The following is a 23,906-nucleotide window of genomic DNA, read 5'->3' on the forward strand; positions in this document are numbered from 1 at the left end:
TTTCTGTTCCCTCTTGCGCTTCAGGGGTTCCAAGCACACACACACCAGGCTGCTGGGAGTCATCCCCTAGCTCACTAACGCTCTGTTACAAAATTATTTTTCCTCTTTGTCTTATTCTGGAGACTTTGTACTGCTCTGTTTTTAAGTTCACTCATCTTTCCTCCTGCAGCACCTGATCTGTCGCTGCTCCCACCCAGTGAGTCTTTCATCTCAGATGCTGTAGTTCTCATGTCTGCAAGTTTGATTTGGGTCTTTTTATATTTTCCATGTCTTTACTGTTTTGAGTATATGAAATGCAGTTTTAAGAACTTTCTTCTTCTTTTAAAAAGACTTTTTTAAAAAAGATTTATTTATTTATGCATGCAAGAGCTGGGGTACAGGCCAGAGGTGTGGGGGGGTGAGAGGATTCACCAGAGACAGAGCGGGGAGCAGAACAGGCAGATCTACTGAAATCTACCGCTGAGGGGAGCAGCGGGGAGACAGGAGAGGTCTGCTGCACCATGTGGGTAGCTCCCTGGCCAGGGATTGAACTTATGCTGCAGAGGCTGCAGACAGCTTCATAGTGCTGAGACTTAACCCCTTGCGCCAGCAGGGAGGCCCTAAAAAGACTTTTTAAGCCAAGGAATTGCCTACATTTCATAGAAGAATCAACGTAACATAATTACCAAAGTCCATCCTTCACCTTCAAAGTCACTCTTGGTGGTGGACTCTCCTTGAATCTGGGCAGATGTGTGATGACCTGCACCCCTGCTGCCGTCTTATAGTGGACTGCCCTAAAATATCTCTGAGCTTTGCCTCATCTCCCTCTCTCTTCCACCCTGGCAATCACGGACATTTTGGTGATGTCTGCACTGTTGACTTCTCCAGTGTCCTGTAACTGGATTTGCAGTTTGATGTCTTTCACTTAGCAACATTCATTTAATTCTCCTCCACGCTTGTTCACCATTGCAAGCCCATTCCTGCTGGCGTTGACTATTTCCCCTGGTCTAGATGGGCCGTGCGCTTACGCACTCCTCCAGTGGGAGGTCTCGGTTGCTTCCAAGTCCTTTATGCAAACGCCCGTGTGCAGGATTTTGTGTGAGATGTTGAGTAAATACCGGGAACAATATTGCTGGGTTGGATGTAACAGTATGTTCAGTTTGGTGAGCAACAGCCACGCCGTTTTCCAAAGTGGCTGCACCTGTGTGCCTCCCGCCAGCTGGGGCTGTTCTCCTGGTCTCCCTCTCGGCAGTGTTTGCCACGGGCAGCGTTTGGGGTTTTGCCCATCGAGTATCGTGCAGTGCGGTTTCCATGTTTTAATTTACACTTCACTGGTGACGGGATGTGGAACATCTTTTCATGAGCGTGATGCGCAGATGACTCTGTGTCTCTTTGCTGAGGAGACTGCTCAGGTCTGTGGCCCATGAGAAAGTGGAGTTGTTTGTTTATTCACTTTTGAATTTTCAGTTCTTTGTATGTTTTAGATAACAGCTCTTTGTACTTTGTCACATGTGTCTTTGGCAAATGTTTTCTCCCAGTTGCAGCTGCTTTTCTAGTTCTCTTGACATTGTCTTTTACAGAGCAGAAATTTTTTATTTTAATCAAGTCCAGTTTATCAATTACTTCTTCAGTCACTCATGGCTTTGGTATTATATCTACAAAGTCATAACCACAGCCAGGGTCAACTAGATTTTCTCCTGTGTCACCTGCTAGTTGTTTTATGTTTTTGCATTTTGTAATTCAGTCTGTGATCCATTATGATTTAATATTTGTGAAAGCTGTAAGAACTCTGTTCTCTTGCATGCTGCTGTCCAGTTGTTCCAGCACCATCTGTGGAAAAGACTTGTCTTTTCTCCACAGTGTTGCCTTTGCTCCTTTGTCAAAGATCATTTGGCAAATGCTGCTCCTATCTCTGCTTGGATACACTGGTTTGTTTTTCCATTCATGTGACGATCTGCCTCTGGGCTCTTTGAGATTCTGTTCTGGGCTCTCTGTTCTGGCCCATTGTCTTATTTGTCTATTCTTTTGTCAATATCACACTGTCTTGCTAACTGTAGCATGCTCCAGCACTGCTCTTTTCAATGTTTGTTGGTCGTCATCATTAAAAAAATTGTCCCTGTCTGCTAGTTCTAGAGTCTATGTCACTTCTGATTCCATTGACTTTCTCTAAATGGAGTTGTGTTTTTCTGCTTCTTTGCAGACTCAGAAATTTTTCATTAGATGCCAGATGTTGGGATTTTACGTTGTTGGTTGCTGGAAGTATTTTCGGTTTCTAAAATATTGAGTTTTGTTCTGGGGTGTAGTTAAGCTGTGAGGGAACATTTTAGTCCTCTCAGATCTTGTTTTTAAGATGTGTTAAGCGAGGCCAGGTCAGCACGGGGTGACTGAAGGATGACCCTCCTGAGGTGTCACCCGTGAAAAGTGACAAGTGCTGGCCAGGCATGGCCACTTGAAGGCCACGGAGGCCCAACCACCACTGAGACCCTCTATCTTCCTCTATCTTGGTCTGAAGGTGGCATTTCTCAATGGCCAGATGGCCCAGCCAAGGGCAGTGACGTGCAGAGGCCAGGTGGGTCTCCCTGGGAGTGACCTGACCCCAGTCCCCTCAGCCCACCCCCCGGTGGGGCTGGGCCAGGCGCCCAAGGCATTCTGTGCTCACCTGGGCCTCGCCCTCCAGAGGGCGGACTCCTGGGCAGCCGGTTTCTCTTGCTGGGGTCTTATCCCCTGCCCCAAGCAGGGAGTGCCCGTGGTCTTGGCCCTCACGGGGGACAGCCTGCCAAAAGGCTCTCAGGTCTGTGCCCCGAGGGCCCCTCAGGCCAGAAGCAGGGGCGAGCCTGCTCCGGGGGCTTAACCACAGCAGCATGCCCTCTCAAGGAGGGAGTTTCTGAGGCAAGGCGGGCTGCAGAGAGGGGGATTGGAGCGGGGCCCTGTGCCCAGGCCCTTGTGGATGCCTCCCTGAGCAGACGTGCAGGCCTCCTGCAGCCGTGCGCGCCCCCCACCGGGCTCAGCATGGCCAGAACGCTGCCTGCGCACCCCTGTGCCAGAGGCCAGGGGCTCCTCGCCTGTCTCCTCACAGCTGACGTGGAGAAAAAGAGCAGCCAGCTGAGCCCCCCTCACCGCCACCCCCAGATCTAGCCCCCCCAACAAGGGAGCCAACAGGAGCAGCTGCGTGAGCCGCCGGCGCCTCTCAAATTCATCACCCCACAAATGCCTGAAAAAATGCAAATAAAAGTAAGATTATGATATTTGTCGTAAATAAGCAATGTAGCAACTCAAATCTGGTTTGGGCTGTCAGCCGAATCCACCAGAGAGAAATTGATGTTGAAATATTTGCGAATGTTCTCATGGAACATTTATCGCGGGACGTGGGGCTCCAATGAAGCCTTTATATAAATTATTCATTATGGAATTCAGCCGGAACGCCAAGAGCCCTCCCACCAAGGGCCGCCTGTTTGCTTTGATTTTCTGTTGCCCCTGAAGAGCTGCTCTGGGTGGGCACCCAGCCCGTGGCTGGCCAGGCGCTGTGCCCGGCGGCCCCGCGAGTCTTCCAGGAAAGGCGGCTTTTCCTCAAGGGCTTTTTCCGGGGGCCGTGTCCTCTCCGGCATGGAGCTGGGGTTTCCCTGGGGGCACCAGTACATGTGGGCGTCCCTGGCTTCTGTCCGTGGAGGGGGCGCCTGGCCCCAGGAGCACAGCCGGGCCCTCAGGCCCTGCGGGAGGGGCTGGCAGGCCAAGGAAGGCAAGGCCCAGAGCGGGGTCTGGTGGCACTGGGTCCCCTAACCGCACGTCGGCCTGTGACTGTGATCTGACCTGGGCCACCTGACGGCGTCCTCACAAGGAGCCGACACTGGGGCCCCGTGTCACGGGGAGAAGGAGCAAGGTGGGGACACAGGAGCAGCCCACCCTGCCGACTCCTGATCGCCACCTGCCTCCTGCACTGCGAGAACCCCAGTGTGTGCGGGGGTCTTGAGGCAGCGCCCCAAGAGGCTATGTGGAGACAGCGTGGCTTCCCAGGGGTCCAGAGCAGGGAGCAGGGTCTGAGCCCCGCTGCTGAGTCTTCAGGCTGCAGGAGCAGGGGCCACGCCCTGCACAGAGGCCCCAAGGTGGTCGTGAAGCAGAAAGTCGGGCAGCCCGAAGTCTAGGCAGGCAGGCGTCCAGGCCTGGCTCTTCCCTTCCAGGAGCTCCTGAAGCTCTCCGTGATGTCTGCAGAATTAATTTCATGATTCACAAATGAAGACACAGAAGGGCAGGTGGCCCCATGCTCAGGACGACCCCCAGCCCTGCCGGGTCTGTGACCTTGGCGGTTCCCCTAGAGCCCAGGACCCCTGGAGTGGCCTGGCAGGCTGCCTGCCCGGGGGCTGCCGTCCCCCGAAGCCTCCACCCGGCCCAGGGGTCCGGCACCCTCCTCGATCACAAGCGGCCGGCTCGGCGCCTCCGGGCCTCGAAGGACGCGGCAGGGCATTGCCGGTCCACTGTTCAATTTATTAATCACTCGCTGCCTGCTGGGAGAAGTCGGCTGTGCATCATGGAAACTCATTGTGAAATTTATTGGATTTATGCTGAAAACATTTAACATCTCGCAGAGGAGCCGAGAGCCCGCTGGGTCCTTGCTGCTGACGCTCGCACAGGTCTCGGGCTGCGGCGGCCCCAGCGCCCACCGAGCCCCTCTCCCGGCCTCGCCCACTTCTGCCACGTCAGGCAGGGGTGGGGGTGGGGGGTGGTTGGCGTGTCTCCTGGGCTTGTCCTGCTCGTGCTGAATTTAACACACGGTGGAGAGAGAGCCTGGCCCCCCCGCGCCCCAAAAACAGCAGCTGGGGTATAGTTCGTGTTCTTGTGACCCCAGGTCTTTGTGGCCTGAGGTTCGGAGGTCGGAACCCCGCGCCACGGTGAGAATCGAGGGCCAATCAGCAGCGCGAGCGAGCAGGACTGGGCCCCGCGCCCGCCCAGCCTGGCCCCCAGGAGCCCCCGAGGTAGGACCACAGGCAGCTGGGCCTTCCGGCGCCTGCGCTCAGCCCTGCGCGGTGCCCTCACACGTCCCTGCGCCGCGCCCTCCGTCACGCGGCTCGGTGGCTGCGACACAGCGGCTTCCGGCCCGGTCAGGTGCCAGCGGCGGCGGGCTCGGCCCGAGCCCACCCAGGGAAGGTGCACGTGGGCACCAGAGGGGCCCTCTCCCTTCCCAGCCTCCTGCCCCCAGCAAAGGCCTCCCTACCCCGCCCCCCAGCCTGCCTGGCTGCCTCCGTATTTCCTGGGCTTGACCGAGGCGCTTCCTGGGCCCCTGGGGACAGAGGTTCTCGGTCACCAACTCCAAGCTCTGAGAACCCACTCAGGGGGAGCGGGGAAGCTGGGCTCCATCTCCCTTCACCTCCCTCCCTGCCCCGCTGCTGCCCTGATTTCATTATTTACTCCTGGAACATCCATTTCCATCCCCGCGGGCCTGCAGGCTTGCACCCAGCCCGAGCTGCCCGAGCTGCCGAGCTGCCCGAGCTGCCCGAGCTGCCCCGAGCTGCCCGAGCTGAGATCTAGGTCAGCGGGGAGCGGGAGGAGGACATGGGGTACGGGGCACGGAGCCGGCGTCTGCCTGCTGTCGAGATGTGGTCTCCTGAGCCTGGAGGAAGACGCCCCGACTTCTCCTGGCTGGTGTGACGGCTGCCACCCCCCAAGCCAAATGTTTGAAAGGATCCACACTTAATTGGGCTAATTTAGGAGGAACGACAGCGGTAATTTGCTCCTGTTGCTGCGTCTCTTTGAGAGACGTATTAATATTCTGATTCCAAGAGGGATCCGTGTGAATTCCTCAGTTACAGATAATACAATTATATTTCTAAATTCTCCCCCTAAATTAGTACAGATGGCTAAAAATACCCTCGCCTTTTAATTAATCTTCCGAACAATAGTCTTATGAATACAAATGGATCATTATCTCCTGCCACAGATGGGCCGGGAGCGAGGGAGCGTGAGCCCCGCTGCGGGTCGCGCCCCGTCAGGCTGGGGACCTCAGTGAGGTTCGGGGTCTCAGCCCTGGAGGTAGAAGCAGAGGTGCCCAGCGCACTCCTCTGGCTTCCTGCCTCTGAAGTCCGTGGCCTTCCCTAGGACGTGTGTCCTGGGGCGGGGCTGAGAGACCCGCCACCGCCGCGGCGCCCAGGTCTTCCCGGGGCTCCTTTGGGGGGTGTGGGGGCTCCGGAAGAACCCCGGGCTTCCTCTCTGGGAAGCTGCCCTGTCCACGCCGGCAGTTTTGTCCTGTTTTCCTCTCTGTGAGTATGTGTGTGCACGTGTGTGTGCACGTGTGTACGTGTATGTGTGTGCACGCGTGAACGTTTCCTAGCGTGTGCTGGGTGCCACCCTGGGGCGTGGCAGCGGCTTCTGGCGGCCAGCCGTCGCCCGCCTCACGCAGCGCAGGCAGCTCTGGGTCTCGCTCATGTGCCCGGGACTGGCCTCGGGCGACCCGGGGGACACGAGAGCGCATTGCAATAATTGGGCTCTGAAATTCAAAGTTGATTCCCAGAACCACATCGACGTTCACAACTTCTGTGCTTCAAAGGATGTTTTCAAGAGCGAAAAGACAACCAGCAGGGTGGGGAGCGATGGTTGCAGACCACACGCCTGGCGGGAGGCCACTGCCCAGAGCGCGTCCGGACGCCCACACTCAACAAGCCAGCCTCACCGAGACAGGGCAGCGCACCCGCCGGCCTTTCTCCAAGGAAGACGCGCGCTGCCCGCGGACACGTGAGGACGCCCAGCTCCGTGACTCACCGGGGCGACGCACGGCAGGATCTGCCCGGGGGAGCGGCTGGTGTGGAAAGCGCGGGCGACACCAGGTGCTGGCGGGGAGGTGGAGAGCCGGGGCGGGCGTGACTGGCCACCGGGCCGGGAGCTAGAGTTCCCGCCCGCGGCCCCGCCTCCGGGTGCACAGACAGAAGGGAACGCAGGGGTTCAGACGGGCAGGTGCAGCCCTGTGCACCGCAGCCTGGGCCAAGCAGCCGGCGTGTGCACGGCCAGTGCGGCCGTGGCTGGGCGGACGGGTGACCAAAGGGCTCCACCCACGCGTGGAATATTATTCGGTCTTGAGAAGGAAGCGCGTCCTCATCCAGCTGCCGCATGGGCGAAGCTCGAGGACGCCGGCTGAGGAAGCCAGCCCCATCGGCTCACCGCCTGCGTTCGGGGCGGGGGGAGCCCCACTCTTCACAAAGCCCGGAAGTCGCCGGGTCCTGAGCCCGGGGTCCCTGGCCCGACCGCTCAGGCTAAGGGACACATAAGCTTCCGTAGGCCCAAGTCCTCTGCGGGGTCGCCCTTCTCCTCCGGGTGGGAGGGAGGAGGAGCCCTTCAGGCCTTTACAAATGTAAGTTCTACCGGGTCCAGAGAGTTAGGCCCTGATATAGGGGAGAAGGGTGGCAAAGAGCCCCCCGTTACTGTTATTTGAAATAACAATAATAAATAATAATAATGGTAATAAATAATAATGATAATAACAGTAATAAATAATAATAATAACAGCAATAAATAACCCTCATCTACAGGGGCATACTTTGGGGTGCTGTGCTCTGATCTTCACAGGGACAGGGGCCCTCCCCCACGAGAAAGGGAAGGTTAAATGAGACAACCAGCCCAAGCGTGGCCTGGGAGCTCCCGACACGTAGCGCTCCTCCTGCAGCAGGCTGGCCGGGGCGCTCCCGAGCCCAGGAGAACGCGCCCGCTGGTGGCTGTGCCCCCTCTGGCTCGGGTGTCGGCATCACGCCACGCCAGGCGAGTCTCGGGACAGCAGCTCAGAATGAGGCTGGACTCTGCTAGGGGAGTCCCTCATCCTGGGCCTCAGCGCCTCGGCCACCTGAGTGTGCTGGTCTCAGGACCAGAAGGAGACTTGGCCTCAGTGACGCGGACAAGCGCAGCAAGCCCTCCGGTGAGGGTAGGACGGGCGTGGCCTCTGGGGCAGCCCTGGGTCTGGGTGCTGGGACCCCAGCAGAATGGAGCCGGTGCCTTGAGTGTCCCACCTCCCGGACACAGGGGGTGGCCTCTAGCCATGGGCGGGACGCTGCGTCATCAGCCATGTGTGGTTGGCCAGGGGGCTGTGACGAGTAGATCTGACAGTCTCAGCAACTCTTTACAAGGCAAGCTTGCTCGTATTTCCCTCATGCTGCAATCCAGGCAGGTGTTGCTGGTCAGTGGGGGCCTCCCCCACGTGGCGACTCAGGGCCCCAGCTCCTCTACCCTCAGGCTTCCTGCGTCCTCGTTGGGGCTACTCACCTCTGGAATGTGCACATGGACACTGGGGAAGTCCGGTGAGGTGTAGGAATCCCTTGTCAAATAAGTTTTTTTTTTTTAAATGAATAAGGCAAACAATGTAACACTACAAAGGAGATAAATTATGTTGAAATGTAGTTCTCAAAATATTATAAACCAAATTTACAGCACAGTCATTCAGCGCTTCTCTATAAACGTGTCACAGAATAGCAGCGGGACTAGCAGCTCCACAACTTCAAGGCGGTGAGGAGGGAAGCAGTTCATATCGGCAATCATGGCACTTGCGGTGATACCTGGGACTTCAGTCTGCGAACCCGTGGACAGAGGTTGCCCGGAAGGGCAGCATTTCACCCTCTCACGTGCGTTCTTGGTAAGACACGATGACCGGCTGTCCCGGACGCAAGCGGGTACAGGGAGGTCTAGCAGGAGCTTTCCGCTGTGGAAGAGGACAGGGGTATGGGTGAAAAGCAAGTTCCGGATGCTTTGGGAGACATTCTGGAGGCCAGAAAAGAAGGACACAAGACCTCAGCCCCATTTATGTAGGCCCTTCTCTCCTGCCTGGGTGGAGAGCCCACGATATATACTGAGGCAGGGGCGTGGAGCAGAGGAAGGGGAGCTGGAAAGGAGGGACCCTCCATAAAGGGTTGATTGTTGAGTTACGTGCCCTTGTGGACAACCGGATCTCAGTTCTGCTGAGCCTCTCTGAGGAGTCTTGTAGAGGATTGCTCCCTGCAGGATGCAAGGTGGGTGTGTTTGTCCTCTTGAGGTTTTTCTTGCATGTGGGACGTTCTACCACCTTGGAGAAAGCCTTGGGGCCGAAGAGCAGAGAGTCAAGGCAGCGTAAACTTGAGCTGAGACGTCATCGCTGCGCGGGGAACTGTCCCCGGCCGCAGTGCTGACATCAGACAGAGCAAGAGGGGTTTGTCACAGCCCACCCCGTGACGACTCAGATCTGCATGCAACTGCACACTTTGTCCACGCCATCGTTTATGTTCAGATGGATGGCTGGTTGGATTCTCTAAGAAAACGTGCAGCGGGCAGGATTTGCAGAAACACAGCTTGCCGTGATGCTGTCTGGCCCTAAAATCCATCATCCTTCCACATGACTCATTCTGGAGCTCCGCCGCGCACAGAGGCTGTGCTGATAACGGACTCTGGTTGTGTTTTTTTTTTTTTTTAAATAGAGGCATGTTTTATTTATTTATTTATTTATTTATTTGTTTGTTTGTTTGTTTGTTTTGTTTATACAAGCACTGGGTACAGTCAGAAGCGCGGGAGGGTGAGAGGATTCACCAGAGCCAGAGCGGGGAGCAGAGCAGGCAGAAGGGCCGAAGGACACTGCTGAGGGGAGCAGCGGGCGGCAGGAGAGGTCTGCGCGCCATGTGGGACCCTCACCCGGTGGCCGGGGCGCAGCCGGGGATCCAACCGGCGTCGCAGAGGCTGCGGGCAGCTTCGCAACCAGCGCTCACCGCTGCGCCCCCGGGGAGGCCCCGGACACTGGTTGTTGAGGGGAGGCACTGAGGAGAGGAGTGGGTCCTGCAGAGAAAGGCCTCATGTTATGGGCGTCACCACATGAAGAGCTGTTTTCTCATAATCACCAACTTGGAGGAGATATTCTCCTAGAGAATGCAGGAGGGAGATTCTTCTTTCTGGCTTAGAGGGGTCGGAGGATAAGAGTCAAGATTCTTAGGTGCGTTCACCTCAAAGTCGCTGCCACGTCACTGAGGTTCCCAGTTCTCTACGAATCCTTTACATCAGCCTGGAATCTGTCACGTCTGTGCGTCCAGTTTCTTTCATGTTTTCTTCCACCTTTAAATTTAATTACAACCCTGATTTTCAGCACCCTCTGCCCTCCGGCTGCAGGAAAGGAAGGTCACTTTAAGTGCTGTCATGGAGGAAATCTGACTTTGACATGCTCTGAGCTGATAATTGGCTAACGTGGACTTGTCATTCTCTTTCATGAGGATGAAGGCCGTTGCCAAAAGATAGGAACCACCCCATCCTTTGAACTCCCACTGACTCCAGGCACTTCAAGCACTAGTTACTGCACCAACCTCTGCTTTCCTCCCAACTGTACCTCACCCACACACGCAATGAGAGTTTTGACAGTCGTGGTGCTGCTGCATACCAGGGATTGTTACTGCTTTGTTTATCATCCAGTAATGGGGTCTTTGTTCTCCAAGGGGGGAAATATGCCTCCTAGACTCATTCCTGAAAGTCAGTTTTTAAAATTTGGTTTGATTGCCCAGAAGTGGAGACTGAGACAGGGGCTTGGGTGCCGTTACCGTAATGGAGACGTAATTCCAGGGAGCAGGAACAAGGATCGTGCGAGTGGAATAAGGCAGGAGGAAAGGTCAGGGGAAGAATTTGCTATGGAGCAAATTCCGCTGTGCTCACCTGATCTTCAGTGCCACTGGGGATCCCCTACGCGTGGTGTCATGTGTCTCCCCTTGTTGTACCCCTGAAGGAAGTGAGGGTGAGCCACTTATCCAAAGCTCACACCATCTGTCTTTTCAGGGCCAGCTTTGGGGTTCTTGTCTCCCCCCCACACTGTGCCCATCAAGGGCAGTGTCCCCCATGATTTCAGAAAAAGCTCTGATGCAAAAGAGGCAGCGACACAGTGTGCACGAGGTGGGAACTGTCTCGAGATGACTGGATTAAGGAGGGTCACATGTACACACAATGGAGTGTTATTCACCTACAGCGAGAAGCCCCGCCATCTGCCACCATATGGAACGACCTACAGGGGACAACACTCAGTGAAAAAGGTCAGAGAAAGACAAACATTGTAAGATCCACCGTGTATGGAAGATGAAGAAAACAAAAACAAACGGCATGAAACAAAGTCAAAACCTTAGACTATGAGAGCAAAGTAGCAGTTACTAGAAGGGAAGGGGGTGATGGCGGAGAAATAGAGTAAAGGGGGTCACTTGTACACGAGGTAGAAACTAGACCTTTGGTGGAGAACATAGTGTAGCACGCACAGATGTTGATTTATAATACTGTGCACCTGAAACCCATGTAATGGGAAAAATCAATCCCACACCAATAACAACTACAACACAACCAAAAAGAATCGACAGATAAAAAATTGAGGCCCCCAAGGAAGTCAAACATTTGAATTGAACATGACGTTTCAATCTCTGCCTCTGTAAAGCCTCGAAAATCTGCTGTTAGTTTATAGTTCTGATTAACGACACCTAAAGAAAGGGCACTGGAGCCATTACCTGAGCTGGGGGACTGTCCACCCCTGTGGATCCCGCCAGCGTCTGCCACCCCCAATGGGCAGATTTGGATCCAGAATGCTTCCAAAATGCTTGAACACCTTCCATCACTCTGTAACCTTGTGTTTGATCCACACACTTAATTTCATTTACCTACGGTCCTGATGCTTCAGTCCAACCTCCTAAATCCCTGAAGATTTGATTAATGGGGCCACACAGCATCTGCACTGGGGGAGCAGGGCCAGCACACCAGCTGGGTGCCTGTTTATAATTTGTTTGTCAACTTCTGTTTGTGCAGGAAAAAACAGACAACCAGCTGCTGTACCCACGCACGGAGAAAGATCACACTGACGCCTGCTTTGTGCTTTGGAGGAGACGCCTGCCGGATCCTCAGGAGTCCCAGGTTAGGACACCGTCCTCTCTGACTGGGGTAAGTAGCAGCTGCCGCATTTTTTTCAGTTAGAGCCCTTGGAGAGAAATGCAGCCGTTTCAAAAGACAAAGTGCCTCCCCGTGGGGCAGCCTGTACGGTCTAAACGGGGTGTCACTTTTTTTTTCCAATTCTGAAGGCCCTGGAGTTATATAGTCTCTCCGTAAAAGAGATATAATGTTCTCCTTTTATGAATGAGGGCCCAGGAGCACTTGCAAAGGGCTACATGTGGTTCTAAAAATATGCTGTGTGGGGCCTTTCTGGTGGCCTAGGGGTTGACACTCAGGCTATCACCGCTGCAGCCTGAGTCTGATCCACACTCAGAGAGCTACCCACATGGCGCGGCAGACCTCTCCTGTCTCCCCACTGCTCCCCTCAGCAGTGTGTTTCAGTAGATCCGCCTGTTCTGCTCCCTATTCTGTCTCTGGTGAGTCCTCTCACCCCTACACCTCTGGCCTACCCCCCCCCATTCTTCTATGCAAAAATAAATAAAATTAAAAAAAATGCTGTGGCTTTGACTGGCTGCTGGAGAGGCCCACCTTGAGGGCTGAGCATCCGGGTACGGAGGGGCGCGGAGACCAAGCAGGCAGAGGGGGAGCTGCTGGAGCGCAGGCTCCTGGGTGGGGCCTCTCCAGCTGTTGCCAAATGTGGGGGCAGTTGCTAGTGGCTTTTCTGTTCCAGAGCCCCCCAGGACGCCAGCAAGGAAAAAAGGGGATACAGGATTTGAGGGTGTAAATAATCCCAAGTTGACTTTTCCGTGATTCGCGAGCTCAAGACTCCGGACGGTCCCCAGCGGGTCGCGGGAGGATGCTGTGTGCTGGGGCAGACCTGGGCTTGAATCCCGGCTGCCCGTTTGACTGAGCCGGCCACCAAGGCCCCCTGAGCATGGGCATTTCGTTCCAATCACGGGTATTGTGATCTCGACTTCACGGGGTTGAGATGGGGATTTCCGCGGTGAGGGGAGCTCATGCTGCCCCGCAGGGCAGGGGGCGCGTAACGAAAGCTCCCTCCTTCCCCTTTCCTTGGTTGTTGGGAGAAGCCAGGCCTCGGTTCCACTGCCTGGGAAGCTCGCGGGCTGGGAAGGATACACCACAGCGTGTCCACTCACCTCCAGGCAGGCTGGGAGTGATTGAAGGGACGACTTCAGATGTTCGGAAGACCAGGAGCTACTGCTTTGATGTCTGCTTTAAAAATTCTCTCCTTACTGTGGCTTCGCTTTGGACTTTTTGGTTCTGCAGGATTTCCTAATCCCCTTTAAATAAAGATCAAAAAGAAGCCGGCTCCTGGCAGCAGCTCCCCCTCCCTGCTGGCCAGTAGCTGCAGAGGTTGGGCTTGAAAGTCCTGGCGACTGCCTTGAGCTCCTGAGCACTCTCTGGGCTCCGAACCAGCGGGACGCTCAGTCGTCTCGTGCCGGATCAAGCCCCGGGCTGCTGCTCCCGAGCGTCGGGAGTCCCAGTCGCACAGCCTCCCTGAGCCGGGCACGGCTGTGAGAGCTCACACCCACCAGGGGGTTTGCTCCTGCCTTCAGGTGACCACACCATGATCCCCTTTGTTGGACGGGGACGCCGAGGCACAGGACGGCGCAGGGACTCCCCAGAGTCACCCAGAGGGTAAGTGGCAGAGTTAGGGGCGGGGAGGCAGGGCCCATGTACATGGCTATGGCGCCGGGTGAGGGGGACACAGCCTGGGGTTGGTTCTCAGCCTGAGGCAAGTCCAGACCACCACTCTGGGGGTTTCTCCCTCCCCGTTCAGAGGCTCCTGTCCACAGTGCTCTGGTATTTGCGATCCCCAGCACATTCTGGGGACCATGGCCACACAGCCACGCATACCCCCCCCACACCCCACGCCCACCCCCAGGTACTCCCCCGTGTGCACATGCATGCACACGCAGTCACATGCATGCACACGCGGTCACGCCCCCACAGCCCAGCACAGGAACTGGAGGAGGGACAAGGGTACCCGATACCCTTCTCCCTGATCACCACCCCCACGGGGCTCTGCAGAGATTCTGGGCTCTGGGCTCCTCCAGAGACTTCTGGGCTCGGCTCTGCCACGCGCCTCAGCCGGCGGGCGCCAACAGTGCTGCCCGGAGCCGTGTGCGGCAGCCCCTCCACGTGCTGTCCAGAGCCGGAGCCCGAGTTGGAGCCCGAGCCGGAGCCGCCTGCAGAGTCCCGGCGGCCAGCCACCAGCCTCAGATGGGCCAGAGAGCCTGGACAGGCGGACACTGACCACTGGGCCTGGACAGGCGGGAGCCCAGCAGCGGTCAGCGGGGCCAGCCTGGCCCAGAAAACCCACCCAGCACTGCACAAGATGCCGGACTGCTGTGTGTGTTCTGACAGCGTGAGCCTTTGGGGAGACTTGGTAGGTGGTGAAAGCCACAGTGGAGGAGCAAGGAGCCCTCTCCTGGCCTCCAGGCCTGGCGGGCAGGGTGAGGGCTCCCTGGGAGAGGCAGCCGGGGCTCGAGGTGGGCGTGAGGTGGGGTGTGAGGTGTGGGGTGTGCTTGGGCTGGGGGTGGCCTCTGAAGTCAGTGTGTGGAGGGCACGGGGTCTGGGGTGCACTGGCCCTGTGAGGTGAGAGCTGGGGACTCACCCGCGTGAGAGCCGGGCCCGGGGGCGGACAGCAGCCCGCACTGCTCACGGCATGTCGACCAGCTGTGATCAGATCTCTGAGTCAGTGTTCAGCAATTTGGGATAATGAAGTTGCTTCCCCTGAGGCCCCACAGGGAGGCTTTGGGAAAGCGGAGGGTCCACCCTCCGTGAGAGCTCAGCCCGGACGGCAGGATGGCCCAGCCAGGCAGGTGTGGACCCTGAATTTGGGGGCCCTGAAGTCTGGAAGCTTCTGCCTGCCTCCCTGAAGGGACCCCCCCCAAGCCGCCGTCTGTGCCTCGTCTCCTGCTCTGGGGCAGTGCTGGGCCTCCAGGGCCCTGACCTGTGGGCAGAGGGCACCAGTGCCCAAAAGCTGTTCCCTGTCTCTGTTGTACACCCCGTGGGCAGGAGCTGCTGGCTCTGGCTTCTCAGACTGACCACCCTCCTGAGCCACCACCCCGTTTAACTGGACCATCAAACTGCTACTTTCAGTGTCCATTTGTCTGGCTGGACATGGTGGCCTCAAGCCCGGAGGCCCGGAGTTGCTCCATGACACATTTGGTTGAAAAATCAAAGAGTCAAATAAGCCCCCCAGCCCCTGTAGGCACTGAACACTCAGCGGGGGGCAAACTTGGCCTTGGCTTTGCAGACATGAGGCTCCGAGGCTGGCGCTCGAGCCTCCCCTCCAAGGCCTCCAGCCCTGGCCTGGCTTTAACCTGGGGCTGATCCCCGTGTCCCCCCAAATTCACGTCCACTGGGAACCCCAGAGCGTGGTTGTGTTGGATGCAGGGTCTCTGTAGAGGTCATTGAGCTAAGATGTGGTCACCTGGATTTGGTGGCCCTAAATCTGGCCAGTGGTGTCCCCCAAACTGTACAGAGGGGCTGGAGCAGGTGCGCCCCTGAGCCCCTGGGGAGCCTGGGACCACGAGGGCTCAGGCATCAGCCTCAGGGCTGAGGGAACACGTGTCTGTGGCCTCAGCCCTGGCTTGCGGCTGTCGGCCAGGGCGGCCCCGCGAGGGTGAGACTGTTGGGCCCGTCCATCTTGGCAATGAGGGGCGGGGCGGGGGTGGCCAGGGCCTGGCGCTGCCCCAGCCAGCAGCTTGGGGTGCTTCTGAGTGGGACCGTGGACCCTGCTGTGTCACCCGGCACCCAGGCCAGTGTGTGCCCAGCAGCTATGGGCTCGGGGTGGGTCCCTGCCTGTGAGGCCAGGGGTCGGCCTGGTGGCTCCTGTGGGCCTCAACAGGGAGCCCTGGGGGGGCTTTGGGAGAGGGAGGCCGGTGGCAGGGATGGAAGCGGCTAGATGCAAGGCCAGTGTGGACACAGATGGGCTGAGGTCTTGGTGGGGGCGGTGCTCGGGATGCTTCCTAGGGACACAGGAGGAGAGCCTGGCTTTGGCACAGGGACCGTCCCCCTCCTGGCTGTGTTCCTTGGAGCCAGGGCCAGTCCTGTGGTGGGCGGGCAGCCCTGTGGGAGCCTGGCACCCCACCTCACAGAGTGGCCCTCAGGGCGCAGCAGCCTGGGCTCCGCCAGGGCAGCGGGTGGGTGGTCGACCCCAAGGTGGCGTGTTCGCGTTTTAGGGAAAACACCGCAGCTGCTTTGGGGACACACTGGTCAGGTTGAGCTGCGCCGTCCAGACACAGAGCTCGGCTGCCCGGCCCTGCGCCAGGTGGCTGGGCAGCTGGACACTGGCGGGTTCTGTTCTGAACCCTGAGCTGGGTTTCAATAGGATCAAACAGGCCCAAGCTCCCCGCCCCAGTCAGGGTCAGCGGCTCGGGCGCCCGCAAGGCCTTGGGAACAGCTGGCTGGGAAATGGCCGGTCATGTCAGAAAGGCGGGCACCTGGGGGTGTGAGCGGACCTGGATTCAGCCTGATGGAGGTTGTCGGAGCAGAGCAGAGGCTGCGACACTGCAGAGGAGGGAGGCGGGGCAGGGAGGGCGAGGCGCCTCCAGGGAGGCCCTGCTGCTCGATGTCCTTGCGGGGCTGGACAAGACAGCCTGGCCTGCAGGGTTGGGGGCCCGGAGCTGGCTCTGGGGATGCAGGGGGCCCCCAGGCGCCGGGGAGGGAGCTAGTCTTGATCCCCTAAGGGGGTGCAGCCCTCCCTTCTTCCCAGGCTCTGGGGGGGAGACCACCCCCCACTCAGACCACTCAGCTGGGGAGCACAGGCCTCCGTGGCTTGGAGGGACACGGGCTCGGAGGTGTGGGTGTCTCAGGAGCATCTGCCCCCGTCAAGTTTGCTGCGTCTTTGTGTTCACACGTGCGCCCGAGCGATAGCCAGTGCAAATCTTTGTCTAATTAAGTCCAGAGAGCTCCCTCAACACGCGCGAAGTAAAAATTACAAGCGATAAGCAGCATCATGTCAGTTTAATCGGCGGCGTTTTGTCTTTCTTAGAGGCGCATAAACTGCCGAGCACTGTGGCGGCTGGTGTCAGGCGCACAGCGGGTCCTGGCTCGGTCAGGGTCAGCCTTGGGCGCCGGCCTCCAGGCACAACCGCACGCCCGGCTGGTGTCAGGGCAGCTGCTCTTCTTCTCCGGGGAAGCTCTGGCCCGTGGACCTCGGGGCGCCGCTCCCCAGCGCACCCCAGGCTGGGCCGCGGGTGCGGGGAGCTTGGGGTCCGCAGAAGTCACCCTGACCGCTTCCCAGTCCTGGTCGGCCAGACCCGAAGGTGTCCAGGAGCGTGTCAGGCCCGCGCGCCTCTCCACGCAAACCACCAGGAACAAGACACGCAGGCATGCGGCGCTTCCCCACTTGGGCTCAACTCTTCTTGTGGCGGGGCCTCCGCGCGGGAGCTGATGAGGCTGGGAGGGAAGGCATCCTGGGAGAGCCGCGTTGTTAAAACCCTCAGTTTAATTCAGATTGATAGCAGCGCTTAGCAGGCCAGCCTCCCCGAGTAATTGAGTCACACTTCCCGAGGCGGATCCCATCTCCCCGCAGGCGTGGGGACTGGCGCGTGCGTATCCCAGCGCCCCCCCCACCCCTGCCCCTGTGGCTGTGGCCCTGGGCTGTCACTCAAGGAGACCAGGTAGAGGGGGGACCCCAGTGTGCCCTGCCCCCACCCCACTCTTCTGTCTAGCTAGGCAGGGCAGCCCTTCCAGAAGCTTCTCTCTGTGGGGAGCTGAGTTTGTCTTCCATCATTGCTCTCCCAGGACTCTTGGCTGCACCTATTTGTCATTTGACTTGCTTCTCTGGTGTTTTCTGTCCTTGGTGGGCATCTATTTTGACAAAATCTCCCTCTATCTGGATCATCCCTGGACGCCCGGCTCATCCATCCAGCTGGGAGGGACATTTGTCCTCTAATGTCCAGCTCCAGGCTGGAAGCTGTGGCACGGAGCCAGCACTTCATCAGCTGGAAGGGGGAGACGTGGGAGGGCCTCACGGAGGCTGGCAGAGGCCCCTGGACGCTGCAAATTTTTGCTTCTCGTGGTATATTGGACCTGGGAATAAACATGGCCACGTAAGATGGAAGCATTTTCTCCTCAGCTGGCTCTATGAGGTGGCTGTGCTCGTGGCACTGTCTTGAAGTTAAGGAAAGAAACTCAAAACAAATTAAGAATGAAACTTCCCAGAGAACAAGAACAGCCTGCAACCATAACGAATTAAAGGTCTGCCGGCGTGCGTGAGCACACACACCCATGCACCTGACCGCGTGGCTCTCCAGACACATCAGCCACACTAAGGGGAGCCCAGGCCCGGAGCCAGCGGGGCCCTGACTGGCAGGTAAGCAGAGAAGGAGGCAGAGGCTGAGATCTGGCTGGTCTGGGGGTGACCCGGAGCTGGAGAGGTGCAGAGGACACTGACAAATAGGTGCATCTACACACACACAGAGCACGAAAACCGGCCACGTCTTGGTGTGGTGCAGGACCCAGGCCGGGTCGGGCCACCGAGGGTTCTCGCAGCCTCCAGCAAACCCGCGCAGCGACGGGAAGGATGAGGTGAAGGCCAAGGCTGATGCACGGGGTTGAGGGGGAACCCGCTCCATCCCCCCCCAGCAGGGGGCTTTTCCCTCCAGGGTGCCCTCCTCTGCCTCTCAGGCCCTGGTGCCTTCCCCCAGCCCTGCCCCAAGTGACGCTGCCTTTTTATCCCGCCCTTCTGGCCCAGGTGTGTGTGTTTACACACAGCAGGCCCGTGCCCTGGGGGCCGTGTGTGTGCGGGCAGGGCTGCAGGTGCTGGCCGTAGAGGTGAGTGGTGGGAGGGTGTGAAAAAGCCCAATTAACTCATTGACCTCACCGGGGCCAAAGAGGCCGGCTCCTCCGGCTTCAGGACTCGCATTAAACTTGTTGTCTAAGCACACACGAACCACGTTCAAATTAGCATATGGATAATTCTGTAGAAACCCCAGTTTTGAGCAGCAAATGAGCATATGTCTGACTCGCACTTGGAAAGGATCGGCGAGTTAAGTATAGAGACGGAGGGTAGCGAGATTTGACAGGGAGCGAAGCCATTCTTAACGCGAAGCAGTTTCAAGTGCATTTAACAGGAAGCAACAAATGCTGAGAAGCAGCAAATCTGGCTTAGAGAAATGTGGCGCGCTGGACTTCTGGGAAGACCAGTCCAGGAAAAGAGAAGCTGGAAATACAGACCGTCCGTTGGCGTCAGGAACAGACACGTTTTACTGAATTGGGCCCCCATGAAAAGGATAAACGTGAAAATGTGTAAAAGGCCGAAGTGGGTGTAAAATGACGCCAAAGGACAGCGTGTGTCGGCGCAGGGAGCGCTCCACCCCAGCCCTGTAGTCCGGATGATTTTTCGGGGACTTCTACAGTCCCGTCTAGGAGCTTGTAGGGTAAGTAAAGCATCAGGCTTTTCTGCCCTCCGCCATTAGGATTAATGAGGGATCCCCGCGCTCCTGCACGCACGCCGGATGGCGGCCCCAGGAGGGGGTGTGGGCCCGCGCAAGTGGGTGCACCTGGGCTGAGACTGGGCCTATAAGGGCGGTGTCGCGGGGCCGCCAGGAGAACCACGAGAGAAGCAGAGAGAACGCGGGAGAAGGCCGGAGAGCCCAGGAAGAGTGAAGACTTGCTGGGGGCTGGGAGCCTGCCCGCCTCCCGGCCCCCCAGCATCCTGCCTGCCGTGTGCCTGGTGAATCCCAGTAAAAGCCTGAAAAGCCACCGAGGGCTCCGGGACTTCTTACCCCGCCTGCTCGGGTCGTAGAGAGCCTGCCCTGTGTCCTCCTGCCCTGACAGCTGTTCGCGCTCCATCCGCTTCGGGGGCGGTGTGGGAACGGAGGGAAGCAGCTCAGGACCTGGCTGGCTGCGTGAGGCCGGCGCGGTCTGCATTTCTCAGTCGAGTGCGGAGAGAAGAGTAAAGCAATACTCCGTGGCCTTTTTATCTCCGAACCAAGTTGCAAAAACCCTAAGCGAAGCCTCGCCATGGGGTTTGCGGCAGCAAGAGGCCAAAGGGAAAGTTTCACATTTTTATCTTCATCAAGGCAGAGAAAGAATTTGATCAGGATCCGGCCCTATTTGAGATAAGATAGGAAAAAAAGAAAAACACAAACCCAAACACCCCACCCTGAGCCGGAGCCGGCGGCGTCCACGCAGCTGGGTTCCGGGAGCACGAGAGCCCTGGCAGCGAGAGCAAACCTCAGAGAAAACGGAGGAGGAAACCCTCGTCACTCGGGGCCGCCGCCAGGAAAAATCCCCGCGCCTCGAGCCGCCACGCACCAGATGCTGCTTCACGATGGCAGGACGAGCGCGTCTCCGCAAGCCGTGGGCAGGCGGGGAAGATCTCTGCAGCGCTAAGGGCTGCCAGGGGACGACCACTCGGGATCCACAAGATATTCCTGTGAATCAAAAAGGTGAGGATGGCGATCGCCAGGGCACTTGCCAGAGCCGCTGCTGGGTGCTGAGGGTCCCCGAGATGGGTGCTGAGGGGTCCAGAGGACTCAGTGGGGAGAGGGAGCTCTGGGAGGTGGGGAGACCAGGGGAGGGGGGACTGGGAACAACCCCTCGACGCAGAGGGGGAAAATCCCTTTGGAGAGGGTGTGCGGGCACCGAGCGTGAGCTTGCGGGGGCCACGTCCTCAGCCAGGAGAGGCCGCAGAGGTGCCCCTCGAGCTTTGCACTCTCCCCGCCTGGTCTCCAGGTCCGCTGGCCTCGTGGTTGGGGGACGCCCCCTTGGCACCCGCCCCGGGCCGGCCTGAAACATCAGTGTTCCGGTCACCTGCGTCCATGTTGGCATCTCAAGTTAATTTCATTTTATTTGGATCATGATGGATTTTAATGTAAGATAAGAGCAAACCTTTGCCAACCTCGGGCAGTTTAATAACCACAAGCTTTGATTAGACGTTTTAATGGGCGGGATGATGGGCGGCGCGGGGCCCGGACCGGCGGGTCCCTGCGGTGGCTGCGATGCTTGTTTTTCTGCCCAGGACAGGAAATCTAGTTTCAGAATTTTTTCCTAAGTCAGAAAAAAAAACCCCAAAAAACCAAAAACCCGAGCCTCTAACTCGTTTCACTCAGTTCCCGAGCGGGCCTCTGTTCAGCTGCAGCCCCGGCTCGGCCTCCGGGGACGGGACAAGGGAGGAGGCGGGAGGCCTCACCCGGGCTCAGCCCCAGGCGTCATCCTTCGTGGGCGTCTCCGGGCTGTCGTGGCAAGTTGCCAAAACGAGGGGCTCCACGCCGAGGAGACGTGCCTCCTCCCTGGGTGGAAGGCAGAGGCCTGGAGCCGGGGCAGCCGCAGGCCTCGCGCCTGCACGGCCTCTTCCAGGCTGGGGGCTCGGGGTGCCCCTCGGCTCAAGGCTGCCTCACCCCATCCCTGCCTCCACCCTGGTGCCTCTCGCCAGAACTCCTGCTGCTGGACCGAGGGCTCAGCCAGAAGTTCCAGGATGGTCTCGAGTTCCTGAATGTGACCGCCCCGCCCGGCCACGCTCCAGGGCACCAGGGTCAGGACGCCCGCAGATCCTCCTGGGGCCCCGGGGAGCCCAGATTCATGTACTGAGGACCTGACCTCGGTGCGACGACGTGCGGACATGGGACCTTTGGGGGTGATCGGGGTGAGACGAGGTCATGGGGATGGGGCTCCCACAGAGGCTAGTGCCCGTGTCGGGAGAGGTAGCCTCGCTCTCCCCTCCGCGCCGCCAGCAGAGGCGAGTCTCACTGGGACCCAGAACTGAGAGACACAAACGCCTGTGGCTTACGCGACGCTTAGCAGAACACGCCGGGCTTGGCCACGGCCGCCGGGCTGGCCCCGCGCGTCTGCTCTGCCCAGGTCCCGGCAGCCTTCGAGGCTTCTCTCCTCCTGCCTCCCCCTCCCCGCCTCCCCTGTCCCTTGGGAAGGGTGGCCATCTGTGGCCCACACGGTCCCCGTTCAGGGGCTGACTTATCTATCGCCAGGACAGTGGCCGGGATGGACTCCTGGGTCTGGCTGCAGCGCCGTGTCCAGCAAGAGCAGCAGAGCAGGGACCGGTCAGGCCCACAGGTGCTCGGGCGCCGTGACAGCACGGGCTCTGGGTGAGGCGGCCCCGGGGCCAGGGCCAGGGGCTCGGCGCGCCGTGAGCGAGGGTGCTGTCCCGAGGGCCGTGACGAGGACTCGTCGTATTTTCAGGGCTTAAGCGAGTCGGTCGGTCTCGGCGGCGCGTGTGCGTCCAGTGTAATCCTGGTTTTGTGAAAACGTGCGTTTCCTCTTAGGACCGAAGGCGGAGGGCAAACACCAGCCGCCCACCGCCCTTGGGGCTGGCGGCCAAGTCAGGCGCTTTCATGTCCATCTGTGTTTCTTCTGTTGCTCCAGTGATTAGGACAAATCAACGGAGATAAAGATGCAGCCTTGAAAGCTCTGTCCTCTCGGGCCTTCATCTCTTCAGATGTGCGCGGGCTGTGCCCGCTCGGCGCCAGCTTCCTCTTTCAACACACGGGTGGGAGTGTGTAATTGCCGAACAAGCCCATACCACGCGCACCCTGCCCCCCGCTTTGCTGTCAGGCCGACGCCCGAGCCTGGGTCAGGCCCCCCCACCCCCCTGCTCCACCCCTTTGCAGCCGTTTCTCTGGTGGCTCCTCCGATCCTAACCTCCAACCCTCCACAGCTCCCAGGCGCTCGCCAACCCCCATCGTGTGCGTTTGGCTTCCGCTTCCTGGGGTGCGACGGCTTTCTTCTTGGGAACTCCTATTCATGCTTCAAAACCCTCTCCAAATGTCCCCACGCTGAGATAACATCACTCCTGGTTTTAAATCCCACTGTTCTCAGTAAATAGTCCAAATTTCTTAGCTTGGCTCCTGTTGGTTACCTACATCTTCCACCGTTCCGTACCTCCCCCACCTCCCCCACCCTGTTCCAGCCCCCCCTCCCCCGTGCCCTGCACACTGAACTTCTGGCATTTACTTGTGACCCCTCTCTTCCCACCCCTTGACCCTTTGTGTACCCAACTCCAAATTCTTTTAAGTTTTGGCCTAAATATCCCTTCCCTGATGCCCCTGCTGGGGTTCCGGCAGCCCCCTGGCCTGCACCCCATTACAGTGCTCACCCTGCAGACCCCCAGTTCCCCAGGGACCTGTCTGGCCGTTAGGGCGCAGGTGACACTGGGGTGGGGGCTGTCATGGGATGGTGATGGGGGGACAGTGAGGCTGCGGCCCCTGCCAGCTGGGGGACGGGGCTCCATGAGGACTGCACCCCTTGCCGCTGCATAGCAGGTGTTGGCCGAGCCCGTGGGCACCTGACTGCCCCTCTGCTCACTCCAGGGGTGCTGCTGGGTTTTGGAGCTGACTGTGCCAGGCCAGGTGAGCCAGGCTCCATGGGTGCCTCCTGCCGCCTCCTCGCCCACTCCCTTACGAGCTGTGGTCTTGGAGAGTCTCGGATGGTCTGGGGTCAGGACAGGTGTCGGGGGGCTGGGGGTCTTCTCCCTCCTTTCAGGACCCACAGCTCTGCGGGCCCGGGTGCACTGGGGATGGGGACCCCTTCAGGGGGCACCTGTTCCCAGGGGAGACTTGGGGTGTTTGTAACTCCCTGTTACTTGGCAGCGCCTTAGGGGTGGGGGTGGTTTGTGTAAGTCCACAGCGAGGTGATTCCTCGCGCAGGGCTTCATCTGACGTTCACGACCCCTCGGCTCAGGGCAGCTGTGATCACTCAGGAATCACCACAGCACAATTTAATAAGGGGGAATGAGCTGGCAGCGAGTCGGCCTCTGGGGCTGTCATCTCCCACCCGCGGGGGCTACTGCTGAGGAGCCCTCAGGGTCTCACACTCAGGGCCCTGCTGCTCATTTGCTCGCCCGGCTGGCCGGGGCCTCCTGGCCATCACCCCAGGCTCCCCCACTGAGATCCCTGGCGGGGCGCCTCGCTGGCCTCACCTGTCCAGGGCAGGTGTGTGGGTGGGGCAGGGAGGGGCATCTCCCTCCCAACTTTCTGCAGGAGCAAACGTGCCTGCAGCGAATGACGTGCTGTGCGCTCTGCAAGCCCTGGCGGCGTGAGGCAGCTGCCAGAACGCTCGTGCAGCCGTCACAAGGCGATTAACTCGAAAATTGAATTGAT

At 58.7% G+C, this 23,906-nt stretch overlaps 1 protein-coding gene across 4 annotated transcripts; it reads right to left on the bottom strand.

Moving 5' to 3' along the window:
- Positions 1 to 16,753: 16,753 nt before the first annotated feature.
- Positions 16,754 to 22,345, bottom strand: LOC129145156 (uncharacterized). Of its 4 annotated transcripts, XM_054691363.1 has the most exons (5): positions 20,987 to 22,318; positions 20,110 to 20,228; positions 19,957 to 20,028; positions 19,578 to 19,864; positions 16,754 to 17,880 (listed from the first exon to the last, which is right to left on the bottom strand). In XM_054691363.1, exons 1-5 carry the CDS (start codon positions 21,415 to 21,417, stop codon positions 17,740 to 17,742), a joined length of 1,050 nt encoding a protein of 349 aa, XP_054547338.1. In that variant the 5' UTR covers positions 21,418 to 22,318; the 3' UTR covers positions 16,754 to 17,739. The 4 variants fall into 4 exon arrangements, 2 of the variants coding, with proteins under 2 accessions (XP_054547338.1, XP_054547339.1); XM_054691364.1 differs by lacking the exon at positions 19,957 to 20,028 and having other exon boundaries at positions 16,755 to 17,880; positions 20,987 to 22,316; XR_008550301.1 differs by having other exon boundaries at positions 16,756 to 17,880; positions 19,578 to 20,228; positions 20,686 to 22,320.
- Positions 22,346 to 23,906: the final 1,561 nt, after the last annotated feature.

This window comes from Talpa occidentalis, unplaced genomic scaffold (assembly GCF_014898055.3).
Source record: "Talpa occidentalis isolate TD23 unplaced genomic scaffold, MPIMG_talOcc4v2.1 talOcc4.9, whole genome shotgun sequence".
NCBI classification, from domain to species: Eukaryota; Metazoa; Chordata; class Mammalia; order Eulipotyphla; family Talpidae; genus Talpa; species Talpa occidentalis.

What these genes read in the sequence shown, in the direction of transcription:
- LOC129145156 (XM_054691363.1), bottom strand. Translation starts at nt 21,417, where the DNA reads ATGTCCGCACGTCGTCGCACCGAGGTCAGGTCCTCAGTACATGAATCT. An exon ending in ACGCCTGGGGCTGAGCCCGG is followed by an intron (nt 20,229 to 20,986) that starts GTGAGGCCTCCC and finishes TTTGATTCACAG; the next exon opens with GAATATCTTGTGGATCCCGA. An exon ending in CCATCGTGAAGCAGCATCTG is followed by an intron (nt 20,029 to 20,109) that starts GTGCGTGGCGGC and finishes GTTTTCTCTGAG; the next exon opens with GTTTGCTCTCGCTGCCAGGG.